The following is a 14,609-nucleotide window of genomic DNA, read 5'->3' on the forward strand; positions in this document are numbered from 1 at the left end:
ACATGACGAGTTCACTGGTGGCAATGGCATCGTTGGACACCTTCATCCTAAGTGAAAGGTAGAGTGTTGCATGGACAAAGTGGGGAACTATAAGTAGTGTGTACGTTAATGCAGAAAGAAACTAATGATAATATTCAATACCGGTATTTTAGTATAATCTCATATAGATTAATTATAGAAACCGAAAGTACCATGGCATCTGCAGGTGTGAATGAGCTAAATACGTGTCATTTGAACAGCCTATTTTCGAGTACACTAAAACCCACTTTAGAAAGTTTCAAAAATGAAATCAGATGATTTCACATACTTTCCCATGACAAACTATTCCCGGATAAAAATCCCTTAATACACGATTTCCTGACTTAAATTTACTTTTATTTTAATATTTAAAACTGTTTGAAGTTGTTTTCAAAGATATAACTGCATCATTTAATTAAGTACTCCTTCCTTAAGCTAGAAGTATAATTTGTTTCCATGTTGCCGATAACATCGGGAGCTCGAGGTAGAACACACCGCATCGCGCCCTGTTCAATGGGATCTTACTGCTCAATATGAGGAATTTGATGGAATAAGGGCTGAATTGTCGTTACGCCCTTTTCCCATCAAAGTGTGGATTCAATTTCTCCACGTCTGAATTATCCGCCTACGAAATTTCAGATCGATTTCTTTCAAGCAGGCCGAGAAATCGCTTTCAGAAGGCGGTGCATAACAGTCAACTCCCAGCTTCTTTGCCACCAATTTGTTACAGTGTGTTATGGTTTGCTTATGGTGAATGTGTTCCTGGAAATTTTTTTACAAAATGAGCGAAATTAGTCAGAGAATGATTTTAAAGACAGGGAAAGGGATTATTGTAACAGGAAAGAAATGTCCAAGAAACTGTGTTTCATCTGTTATATAGTTCAAGTGATAAAGTTCAACAGGATGCATTTCTATCAGGATGTTGTCACAGAAAGGAGATTAAAGAGATAATCAAGGCAACCAAACGTAAGATTAGGGAAAATGTGTTGGGGTTAGTCATTGCCTGGCCTGGGTTGTAAAGTGGCTGTCTGCAGATACTTCATTTTAACTGTGCTCAACATATCAGAAAAACGTTTGAGAACTATCTAGAAGAAAGTTATTCAAGGAGATAGCTTTGAGGAAAGATGGGGTAAGCATGAAAGTAGGCCCCATAAAATGACGGATGATATTTGGGAGTGTGTAAAGGAGCATTTATTGGCAATTCCTCACTCGAATTCACATTATTCACCATCCAGATCAAGCAAATTGAACTTTGATCATCTAAATTTGAATGTCAAGATATTGTTTACACTCTTTAAAGAGTTCTATCAGTTAAAGTATATCCGAAAAGTAAATATGAAATACCATGCATATTTTAAGTTTTTTTAAAATATTGAACTATGCATTCAGGCAACCGAGATCTGACATTTGTGACTTTTGCTGTGAAGCGACTACAGGACTTAAATCGGAAGAAAATAAGGAGCTTGAAATTAAGTTACAGCTTCACAAAAGATCTGTTGAGGCTTATTACAAAGAAAAACAGGATATCATTGTACAGTGTAAGACAGATGATAGTTTGCTATGCTTGGAGTTTGACTATGCCCAAAATCTGCCATTGCCAAAACTTGTGGTTAATGCACAGTTCTATAAAAGACTCCTTTGGTTGTACATTTTCAATATACACTGCCATAATAATGGTTCAAGTGCTCTGTACTATTTCATGGAATTTGAAGTTAAGAAGGATCCAAATTTTGTCAGTTCATTCCTCCATTACTTCATATTGAAGGAGCTTCAAGAGTCGCCAAATATTAAGAAAATAATTCTCTTTTCTGATGCAGCAGGAGGACAAAACAAACATTTTGTTATGACTGCCTTCTGCACTTGCCTAGCAAAGACAAAAATTTTACAATAGAACACATTTCCCCAGTGCGTGGTCACTCTTACAGTCAGTGTGATAGAAGCTTTGGAATTTATGGAAAGAAGTTAAAGAAGAAGGAAAATATCCATTGAAAAGAAGAGTATGTGCAAGTTCTTCAGCGGTGCAGGGAGAAGCCTCAACCATTCCAAGTCTGTAATGGAAGTGAGGTTATTACGGACTGGAAGACAAATTTAATGGACTTATTTTATCCAAAGCCAAAGGGGAAATATCCCTTTCAACTCCAGTCTTATGTAAGAATGCAATTTGGTATAGATGGTACAATAAGTGCATCAAAAACATATTTCAAGTTTTCATTCCTTTCATATTCCTAAATAAACCAAATATTCTGCCTAAGAGACATATTTTTCCTTGGACCAATGGAGAAACCAGCTATAGTAGCAGCTAAATTGAAAGACATATAAGATCTGTTGCACTTTCTTCCTAATACAGTGAAAGCCTGGTATGAAGAAATTTTGGAGAGCGTCAAGGCTAAGGAAGCAGCTGATTCTGAGGACTCTGAGGTACATGACCTGGAGTGAAAATAAAAAAGGGGAATAAACTGATGTGTTGTGCTGGAAAAAACCTGTGCAAATATTTTTACTGTAATATATTATGTGATATGATGTATTATGTATATTATGTCTTTTATTATCCTTAAGTAATTTCTAGTTCAGATGGTACTTAAGTTAAAAATTAAAAGCAAAATTTCAACTAACATTGCGTTATTTGTTATGACTTTCTCAGTTTGATGGACAAAGGGCGTAAACCGTTCCTCGTATTTTGGCACATGTATCATAAATTAACTGGTCATCATCAGTTGTAAGCTAGTGTCATACTAAAATTATTTTCTACCTCACCATTACAAGTTAAGGGGTCATTTTTTGTCTTTAATAAGACAATACACATTCAAACATTAAACTCACATTTACCAGGAATGCACTTTTCTGACTTTCACCCTTATTCCATCAAACTCCTCACGGTCGCTTAGTGTGGCAAATATTGTACTCTGAAGTAGTAGGCGGGAGAGGGATGGGGAGGTGCACATCTAGCTGCCGGTAACTGTAAAAGTCAATGAAAGGGAGGAAACTCACCATTTGAAATTCGTCTGTCCAAAGAGGACTTCGTATTCGAGAACTGATGAACAGGTCGACGGCCACGTGAGTCAGGTAGATGCTATACGATAGACGACTGAAAATTCTGAATGGTGTAGCGGTCAGAATGCTGTTCACAATACCTGTAAGAAATAAGTTATACCAGCTCACAGAACAAGTGACCACTTTCTACTATAGTGTACAACCAGTTGTGACACAAGGTTACAGCATTCTACAAACCATCTAAATGTTGCACATGGAATGTTGAATTTCAAGATGGTTTACTAGAGAGTTAAAATGGGAATAACACCGATTTAAGGGTACTTAATCGTGGCTACAACATTTTAAAATATGGTGAAACGATAAAAAAAAAATGATGTACAAGATGGCGAACAATATAAATGTGGAAGGAGGATGCGTTCTGATGGAAAAACCAACAAAGAACGGGGATTTGTAGAGTGTGAATACTTTGAAAGGACGTGCCTTCAGGCACACATTCTTATATCTCACAAACTGTGCGCATTTGAAATTTATAACAAAGCATTTTCGGTCTAGACTCTGTTTCAGATGGCCCGGTTAGCTGTGGTACTGTCGTACATATACGTCTTACTCTCTGCACCTAAGAAGTACCAACGTAATTTGACGTTCAACTTTGAGATTACTTCCGAGTATGTTTGCATTGTTTTGCTACATATCGGTACTTCTTCGAACTTGTTTCGACATCTTTCAGAAATTCACTTGACTTTAGAAGGGTTCGGATATAATGTTTGTGTTATGTTATGTTATGTTATGTTATGTTATGTTATGTTATGTTATGTTATGTTATGTTATCTCCACTGGCTTCATTCAGATAATTACTGGTATTTACACCGGATGAGATAGGGTCTTTATTATTTTTATTCATAAGTTATATTTCTTCTTCTTTCCGATGAGGTCTGCTAAGGACCATGTGCCAATTTCAATTCAGTTCTTCATACTGTGTTGTTTTCTCTTCCGCTCCTTGCAATATTCTTTCATCCTTTCACTGTGCTGTTTCCTTCTGTCTTCGGACCACTTCGCACCAGGCTTCTTGTTCAATCTTCCTTGGAATCCTTCCATAATACCCTCTATCTAAAAATTTCTCTGTTCAAAGTTTCTTCTTCTCTTATATTATTATTCTCTTATATTATTTCATTTATGATATAGCATAAAGTAATGACACATCTCTTAAAATGTTTGTCAAACATAAAATATGGCACCCATTACTGTTTCACTACTTACTTTCGTAATATTAATCAGCTGTAGTTCCCGACGCTGTCCGAGTACTTTTGGAATGTTTAATTTTAGGATTTGTATTACCTTTTAATTACGTGTGAAGTAAATTGTTTTTGATTTCTTTATTGTAACGTGGATTTTTTTTGCGACTTGTTTTCCGTCGCACCGACACAGATAGGTCTTATGGCGACGATGGGGTAGGAAAGCCTTGGAATGGGAATGAAGCGACCGAGGCCTTCATTAAGGTACAGCCCCAGCATTTGCCTGGTGTGAAAATGGGAAACTACGGAAAACCATCTTCAGAGTTGCCGGAAGTGGGGTTCGAACCCACTATCTCCCGGATGAAAACTCACAGCTGCGTGCCCCTAACCGCACAGCAAACTCGCTCGGTATTTTTTAGATTCAGAGTTATTGTTGTATTGAAGTCTAAGTTTCAGTTATAGACTCTTTTGTTTCACATTACACGGTGGCCTTGTGGCAGCACTGATTGTCTGGGAATTAGTTGATACTTCCAGATAAATAATACAAATAAGTGAGAACGTGGCGATCTATTGCGAGCGTGGGGATGTACCGGAGCCGAACGGAAATCTACCAGAGCTGTAAAGGAAATGTGTCCCAAGCAGCTGAAGCTATTGCTGACAGACCAGTGCTAAGTGTAGGTCGCTCGTACCAAACCTCTAGACAAAGTGAATTTAGCCCAGTAATTAGAAAGATTTATATAGCTCGCCTGAACAGTTATAGTGAGAGAATAATGTAAAGAGAACGATTTCCCAAATATAGTGCGGTACGTGTAGTTTCACTACTAGAACGACATGTTGTGACCGGGTATCATACCCATATGAGGTGCTACTCATAGTCCGACTGATACAGGTACCATAAGTAGCAGATGTAGGAAATTGTATCTTGCCTAGGTAGCGGCATTGTACACGAATACAAAATAGGCAATGGAGAGGAGGAGTGTCATATTTCATCATCCAGGTTTCTGGAGTTGCCCAGGACCAAGGAAGGAGGCAGCATCTGTAATGGCGTTCCCAGAACCAGAGTACCGGACTTCATGACCCAGAGTACATAGCACTAATATGGGCTGATTCCAATACATGCCACCCCTAGATGGGCGCGCTGAGTCAAAGATGGAAGGTTGTAGATAAGATAAACTGCACAGAGTCGACTCAGGGCCTTTTCGGTAAAGAGAGAGAGATTTATTAAAGAAATAAATCATCCGTCCTCCAATGAGGGTGACCATTTGGATCCGGAATACAGTTTCAATTTCAATGGTTTAAAAATATCAAAAGATGAACATTTAATCGTTAATGCTGTTATCTTCTTTTTTCCAGGGTTAGTTGGGGAGGAATGTAACTCACGTTCTCAGGTATAGGTGGAAATGAATGATTTGCAGCGAGTCCCTCAGTATCTGTATTACTATTTTTTCTAGCTCGCAGAATGGAACTTTCAAATTTTGTAGGAAGTTCGATGTCTGACTAGGGAGGGTGCCTCTTGCTCCGAAAAGCAGGCCTGTGACAATCCACCGATCAATAGGTATTTTATACTTAGATGAAAGGTAAGGCAAGCATGGAACATAAATAGCTTGCTTTTCTAGGTCCACATCCCGTGCCTGATTAAGGTCTCTTTCAAAGCGAATGGTGGGATCTAAGACCATCGCTTTCATGTCCTCTCTGTTGATGGCTACGATGCCCGCCCTCCGATTAGAGTCATCGGTAGAGATGCAGTGAACCTCCTCGTGCACCTCCCATCCACGCTGTCTCAAGCCTTGAGCAATCGACGTTCTTACACGATGGTGGCGATGGTTGCGCATTAGCTCAGTACTCCGGCAGAATCCCAACACATGTCCAAGGGTTTCTGTCTCGTTGCAGCCATTTTGGCGGCAACGGGTTGTGTTGAATGACCTACCGGGAACCGACCTGACTGCGGTGAGGTTGCATGTCATCTTCACTGCGTTTATGTATTCAGAAGAGGACAGAGGTGATTTACGAGTCATCCAGGAGTTTGCTTTCGGGCAGTCTGAATATAACACTACTCCTTTTCCTTTATGTGGTAGCTGGCACCACGACTGAAAGGATCGATTTCTCATAATTTCACGCAGTTTTCTTCCGTCAGTCTTTGAAGGAAGACTTTCTTTTTTTATGTCAAGTCTGTGGAGTGCCATATCTTGTTCTTCAGGTAACTTCCTTACGTATGGTAGATGAACGTCCTGAACATGAAGTAAGCGATTACAAATATTGTAATGCTGTATATTTGCTTCCCATTCTGCGCAAATTATTCCCATCCCTCTGACCTTCCTTGCATTATACAGCATCGAATTTGGAGTATCATCTGGCAGCATCATTATTTCTTTTACAGAACTTCTTATAATTTTGTCCAGATCTTTAAGAAAAGTGATTGATAGTTGTGTCAGAGGGGCACGTTGTAGAGGATAGATCAAACCCGGCCAAACAAACTCGTTAATAATCTTGATCTTTTGCTCTGGTTTTAGAAGCTTTGTTTTTACCAGATTATTTAAGTCAGAAGTTATTGTGCTTATTAGTTTATGTCTGTCAAGAGAAATTTCACTGTTGAAGTCAATTCCTAAATACTTGATTCGTTCATTGTGTGTTTTTATCGATGGGATTGTTGATCCCTCAAGTGTAGTGACGTTTCCTTCAGTTAATTTTCCTTTCTTCAGGATTATAGATTTGCTTTTATGAGGATGGATATGTAAACCAATTTCTGCAAAGCTGCTTTCAGCTAAATTTAACAAGGTAGTAGCATCATTTTCAGTTTTGCTGAGTATGACTAGGTCATCTGCGAAAGCAAATGAGGATAACGGCGGTAGATCATCAGATAAAGTATAGCCATAACGTTGGCATATGTCATGGTCGGTGAGATTTTGTATTACAGTATTGATTGCTAAATTGAACAGCAGTGGTGAGATAGGGGACCCTTGAGCTACGCCACACTTAATTTCGATGGGTTAAATATGTTAAATATGTAACTTTCAGTGCCACAGGCATGTATATTAAAATAAAGGTTAGGTAAATTAGCTTACGTCTGATCGCCAGCAGCAGCCATGTGTTTATTAGCTTTGCTTTAGATGGAATGAGGTTAATGTAATAGTTTAGTGGTTATTTTGTGTTTTATGAATGTACATATTCTCTGCGCCATATACAGACGCGAGATTTATTTTGACGTCAGCGTCTTCAGAATAAGTGCGATGTCAACTTACCTCTAGAGGTTCAAACGGGGAACCCGGTATCAATGACGACTTAAATAAACTGTCAGGATGTGCATGATTACGCATGGGGAATGTATTTCAGGTTGCAGCGAAAGCAGAGGGATATTTACACCATTTTAACTCAGAGAGGGTCTTTTAAACAACATCGCGACAGATTAAGGCATAGCCGTATGTGGGATGCGAACTTGAATAGGTTAGATGCAAGGCCGTGAAGCGTGTATTACCGCAGTCAGATATTTGTGAGAATCGACCGAGGAGCATTAAATGTGAGAACAGGCCGAGTAAGTGCATGGATCCGAACCTGGATATTTTAGATTCGAGGCCGAAAAGAGCGGTAAAGAGGGTATGCTATCCTCATGAGATGTGAGATATGTATTTGAGAACAGGCCGATGAATATCCTGTCCGGATCTATGACTAAATGGTTAGCGTGCTGGCCTTTGATTCAAGGAGCCCCGGGTTCGATTCCCGGATGGGTCGGGGATTTCAGCCTTAATTGGTTACTTCCATTGCCTAGAGGACTGGGTGTGTGTGTCGTCCTTAGATAAAAAAGGAAAAACAAGCTGAGAAAACGAAAAACGATGGAAAAAATTTAAGGAAAATACAAAAGTAGAGGAAATGTATCCTAGATTCGGAATAACGTGGGGACAATTTGGTGTATCATGACAAGACTAACGAGAAGCTTTTTGTCAGTGAGATTCCTGTCTGATCATGTGTTTGAAAGGCGAGACTTGTTTCTTTAGGTCCCGATGATGAATAGGCTGTTGACCCACTGACGTATTTACGCAGGTAAAGATTCTTTGCGAGTAGAGGCAGAGCCTTAAAGTAATGAACTTCTTGTAAACACGAGAACCATTATCGCGCCGCTACGGATTGCTGGTCTGTTAGCGTGTAAACTATTTTATTATTTACTTTCCTTCTACAGCTGACCAGGAGTTGGTAATTTTAACTTACAAAACTCCGCTGTGCGTATACATGGAAATTGATGACCAGAGACTTATAGGTCATGGGGTCGAGACCAGACCCAGATGATGACATCAAGTGTACATATTTGTTTTCTCTTTCAGGCTGTGTTTTTACCTTATGCGTATTTTGCCCTATGTATGTTATTGTCTGTTGTCGTTATTTGTGTCGTTGATTAAGGGGATCACAGCACGTGCTTATTTTGGGTTGTGAGGTTCTGTCCCCCTTCAAATTGTTCCGGGTTCGGACCCGTGTTTTAAGCTCAGTGTCTTTTTCGAGGGTACATACCAGCGCCAAGAAAGTGTTTATTGGATTTGTTTACCGACTATTTCAGATTTTTTTAATCAGGCCAAGATGTACGAATCTATAATCATAATTTTATGGTAAGAGACGATTCACTTCGAGGCCGCATGCCATGTAGGCTACAGTTTAACTTATTTGAATCTCTCCAAAACTCAATAACCCCACCGTATTCCACACAATGACTTTGTAATTGGGTTTGAGACTCGTGTAACTATTTGGACCAGTGATGGCAATTTATAATGTAATTCTGTCGATTTATTCTGGGGACATTACTACTCTAACCTCATGTTTTATTGGTTAATCAATTTTTCCACCCATTTATTTCTTCGAGTTCTCATTTACGAACATGCATTCTAGAACTTGTCCTATTGTTTTAAGTTGATTTTAGCTAGACCATTTGAACACTACTATATTTCATCGAACGCACCACGCAGCGTCTCCGCTGAGCTAGGCCAAGCAGGGACAGGCTCTGATATGTCACAATGCTCTTCCTACCCATCATATTCCTTAAGACTGGTCACGCCTCCCAGACACTTATGGATATGCAACCCATCACAACAATTTTCGTTGCGCTCATTTTCCTGTTCTAGTGTGGAACGGAGAGTGAACCTTAAATATATTATACTGTAGGAGTGCGTAAATTCACCATGCAAACAACATCCCTACAATACGGTACGGTAAGGTCAATTTTCCCTTGAACATTAGCATAGGAAAATGAATACAACGAAAATTATTCTGATGGACTGCATATAAAAATGCGGCTGGGAGGCGTGACCAGTCATAGGGAAAACAATAAGTAGGAGAAAATTGGGACATACGATGTTTTAAACGAAAACCATCGATATGCAATTTTGATTTTGTGATTACCGGTACTGAAAGCTGGCTGAACTTAGATATCCATCAACCCTTGATTGCACATCTGTGCAGATATTTGCGGGGACATTTGAGGCAGTGAGTGAGAGAGTGGGCTATGCCAGAGTTGGGTGGAACTGAGATATTTAGAGTTTTGTGTTTGCTCTAATAATGGGAAAAGCATTCCTATTAACATATAATTTATTGTTTACCATTTCAAAGCATACATTTCAAACGCTTTAGGAAAATTATTTACAGGGTGTAATTCCATCATTTAACCGGCCCCTTAGGCCCTTTCCACCTGCAAACAACCAAACGAAATAACCTTGCATTACTACCTATACGTTCGCTAACAGTACCTACCCAAGAATTACCTTCATTACCTGGTTGCTATGAAACACTTAGTCCTTTATAACAGTCCAGCTCCATGGCTAAATGGTTAACGTGCTGGCCTTTGGCCACAGGGTCCCGGGTTCGATTCTCGGTGGGGTCGGCAATTTTAACCATCATTGGTTAAATTCGCTGCCACGAGGACTGGGTGTATGTGTCGTCTTCATCATTTCATCTTCATCACGATGCGCAGGTCGCCCACGGGAGTCAAATCGAAAGACCTGCACCTGGTGAGCCGAACATGTCCTCGGACAATCCCGGCACTAAAAGCCATACGCCATTTCATTTCTTTAAGCAGTAGTCACAGTTTCCTTCGAGGCATTCAGATCGAAATGCAGAGAGAAGATCGTATGCTGCAGTTGCCCTTACTTGATGTAGCCGTATCCCTAGAGGTATGATATCTTCTTCTTTAGCTTGCCATTCGTAGCACACTTTGCATGTATCTGTATGAGGCATTTTGAAGCCGACATTAAATTTCGTATTAAATATAATCCTGTATGTGCAACAACTAACATTCTTCATGCCAGTATCATCTCTTTCTTCTTTGTATAGGCCTACCGTACATCTCTGCAACTGATTTCACAACTCGAATGCAATTTTTTGAACCTTCTTACTTAGTGACTTACATACAAGGGAATTTTTTCTTAATATGGTACATTACTGATTTCTCATCTTCATGCTTCTACTTACCGTGCTTACCTCTGAGATCCACATGAGGTGATACTATCGAGCTGGTACATGATGAGGATCCTTCGCGTTCAGATTCGCCTCCTTCCGGCACATTAACGTGTACTCTAATCCGAAGTTTCTACACACTTTAGCCCTTTTGCACTTATAATTTCTAACTCTTTTTTAGGTTTTTCACAGCTACTCACTATTACTTCTCTTTCACCATCCGCCATTTTGTACACAACTAACACGTGTTTGAGAATAAGCGCAGCGATTGGCCAGCTCGCATAGCCGACAGACAGCGCACACATTGAATGCTTCTAGCTGCTTGGCATAGCTCACTCTCTCGCAGCATAAACGTGAGATGAGTAATTCACAGAAAATATGTTCTTTAAAAAAGAAAGGAAGGGGTCTGCGGAAGTCTTTGATATTTTGCACACTGAAAGATGAATGTAAGCCCTACACAGGGGTACCAATAACTCAATTTTGACAAAATCTCGGCATAGCCCACTCTCTCACTCACTGCCTCAATTTAAAAAGGGAATGAAGAAAGTCGGTGCCGTAGGATGACCGGACGGATTGGACAAATTTGATTTTGTATTTGTATTTTAGTGTTGTCTTAGTATTTTAGTATGTGGATATTTACAAACAATAAACTTGCAACATAACAGCAGTAAAAAAACTTTGGGGTATTAGGCCGTGTGTAAATACATTGTTTTCCGATAGTGTACCATTGGGCCTTGAAATCCTATACTGATATTTGTAATATACACTAGTGTCCAAAAGTTAAGCATAAGTTACGAGTAAGCAGGGCAAATGGAAATAGACCGCAAATCGCACGACATATGCACCTGCCAAACTTACGAGTTCGCTCTGTACAGGAAAGGAGTGTTCTCTGCTTTGACTAGCGGCTTAACCGCAAGGTAACAAGGTAAGAGCAGCCAGTGCCTGCGCCCCATATTCCCTCAGTCGCGTTTGCCTTTTATGTGTGCGGAGTGTAACCTCGTGGTGATAATGGACGATAATGCCCGACCACACCACGCTACTCTGGTGGATGAATTCCTGGCTGGGGAAGACATTCATCGCATAAACTGTCCAGTGAGGTCTGCGGATCTGAATTCTATAGCACATGCCTGAGATGCATTGGGGAGGCGAATTGCATCCCGTCAGCCTCCACCAAGGACCCTCGAAGACCTTCGCATTGCCCTTTCGGAGGAATTGGACCGACTCCCACTAGAGCTCTTGGACCATCTGATAGAGAGCATGCCACGTCACTGCGAAGCATATGTGGCCGTTAGGGGTAACCATACACCCTATTAACAGCATATTTTGTTGTGGAAGACATTGCCAAGTTTTATTAGTTGTTGTCAAATGTGTACCTTAGCTATCAGAACATTTCTGACACTGTTCTTTTTTTGGAAAGGTTCTGTGAAGTATGGTGCGTAATTCAGCTTCCGTTTGTTCAGAAATCCGTCTGACATTCCTATCAGGCGGTATGGCCTCGTTAAGTGTTTATTCTTAACTTTTGGGCACTAGTGTATTTTCTTCTGTTTTGGACATACTATGCTATGTTTGCTGTTTATTGGAGCTTTCTGGAGAGTGAGCGGCCCATTGTGGCCTCGCCTCGTGTGGCGCCACCGCGGTGGAGCCTCGCTGCTCGCTGCACAGGTGATCTGACGGGAGAGCTTCAGCGCGCATTGGTCAGACCCTGTTGCAGTTACCGTCATTGATCGCTACATCGCTGGAGGCATCGAGCGGCGAAGAAACGACGATACTCGCGAAAGGAAAGCCTTCCATAGCTGGAGGTTTCTACGGGCTTCGAGTGCCCGATGTATCTTGAAGGACCGCCTTGTTGTATATAAGTCAGGCGTGAGGAGGGTTCAGTTTGAGCTCAGCTAGTGACCGATGGAGAGCGAAGAGTGCTACAGTCACGGGTCCAGCAGTTGGCAGTACTGAGTTAAGAGTACAGACAGTGAGCAGTTGAGAACGATCGTGTCAGTGAAGAGTGCCGGCGAGACAGTGCTGTGAGGTGTGTACTGCTGAATACTGGATCAGGGTGCTACAGAGTCGGCGGAGATCTGTTAGTGGCCAGTGAGGGAGTACAATACAGAAGAGTGTCTGCAGTGTGATTGCGAATCGTGTATATCATGCGGACTTGTTAGAGAGTAGTGTGAGTGAACGTAGACTGAGTGAATTAGTACGAATGAACAGTGAGAATAAGAGAGAAAGCGAACTGTGTAATTGTGTGTCCTATACTACGAGTATATGTCGCGATTTCGGTATGTCTGTATGCGGTAATTTTTAGATCAAGTAACTAGATAATAAATGCTAAACGTTTAACGCCACAAGGTCCTTTGTTTATTTATCTACCCTGACAATTCGTTAAAATATTAATTCCAGAAGGTCCAATCATACCGGAATGAGAGGTTAACCCTAAAACTGCCAAACGTCGCACTTACGACGCAGTATAATATGACTAGAATGCGAACGTCGAACGCGCGACGCATAGTACATGCATCGCTTAATCAGCTGTAAAATGATTTATGTTTTACTTATGCTATTATAACAAGTAATACATTGAAGAAACGGCTTCAAGACTTTCAACACACATTCGTCATTTGCCGCAACTTGTTCAGTCAAGATCAGGGTAGGTATAAAGTCGGGTGCCCATTTCTAATCACCCTGTGTTCTCATCTGCAATGCAACATCGTGCTCACTCGTTGTTAGTTTCTGTGAATAACTTCCTTCATATTTCGACCGGTTATTGAGTTTAATTTATATTGTTTCTTTTGAAGTTTAATTATGGGCTTCAGCACTTCTGGAGACCTGGCAGGCCTGCCAGGAAAAGAAAACTCCCTGAGAATGATTCCGAGTAGTGCTTGGCGGCTGACGGAACTGTGTGTGTCTGCGTAATTTTAATCCTTTCTTGTTTGTATTTGTGTGTTTTCCTTTGAGAACTTAATATGTTTTCAATCTAAAAGAAATTGTACGAGTTTTGATTATAGTAATTTTTAATGATTGTTTTTATCATTAATGGTGAACTTAAGGTATGAAAAACCAAAACTTATTTAAGTAGCCCTATTCCAATATTTTGATAACCTGATTATCACCAAGTAGTAAATTACTGTATAATACTTATATGAGCATGTTAAATAAAGTTTCCTGAGTAATGTTACGTACCGCATGACTAAATTTTATCTAAGTGCGCTTAAATTTGTTTAAAGTGTAAATGTGCAAAAGCTCGGCACCCCCAGGGTTAAATAATTGTACTTTATATATATAATTCTTGACTACTCGCGAAAATGGGTATACATTATAAACATAGTCAAAATGAGATAAGTTCATACTATGTTAGTCTAAAGCGTGTTCAACAGATAGGGCATACGTAAAAGAAGGACACCTTATTTATTTCCGTATAAGTCAGATTTAACATTTTCTAGATCTCCTTCATTTACAAATATTCCCTTAAAATTATATAATCTTTAATTTAACTTGATGCCGTATTTCTTATGTCCAAAAATAGCGAAGTCCCGCGGAGACAGGCTGAACTGAATGAAGTGTACTTGATTTTCATGTTTCATAAAAGGCGTCACTACTTTTAACTTTGGAGTGACGCCTAGGGGCTTGGATTCTGTACAGCTTAGTAGAGAATTGCTACTGTTTCGGGTATGGCACAAAGATGGCTTAAGTCCTTTGTTTCTTAGTTCCAACAACTGTCTGTTCCATTCAAACCAACCAATCAGCGCCCAGCTCGTCCCTATATTTACTGCTAATATTGGACCTTATGATCTGTCAGGATCTTTGTTGAGTGGACGAAAAGTGAGGTTCTCCTCATAGGAGGCTACGGACGTGCTGCGGCAGTACGTAAGGTAGGCGGATTGACTTCTGTAACTGGTGAATTCTATTGCGTGTGGCGATGGGAAGACACGTCGTTCTCCTCTACGT

General features: G+C 40.3%; 1 protein-coding gene across 1 annotated transcript in view; it reads right to left on the reverse strand.

Moving 5' to 3' along the window:
- Positions 1-14,609, reverse strand: part of LOC136866642 (nose resistant to fluoxetine protein 6) — a 695,618-nt gene that overhangs the window by 495,456 nt on the left and 185,553 nt on the right. Inside the window, exon 11 of the mRNA XM_068226788.1 lies at positions 3,007-3,149. Within this exon, the coding sequence (XP_068082889.1) occupies positions 3,007-3,149 (143 nt within the window). The remainder of the gene's footprint in view (positions 1-3,006; positions 3,150-14,609) is intronic.

Source organism: Anabrus simplex, chromosome 3 (genome assembly GCF_040414725.1).
Source record: "Anabrus simplex isolate iqAnaSimp1 chromosome 3, ASM4041472v1, whole genome shotgun sequence".
NCBI classification, from domain to species: domain Eukaryota; kingdom Metazoa; phylum Arthropoda; class Insecta; order Orthoptera; family Tettigoniidae; genus Anabrus; species Anabrus simplex.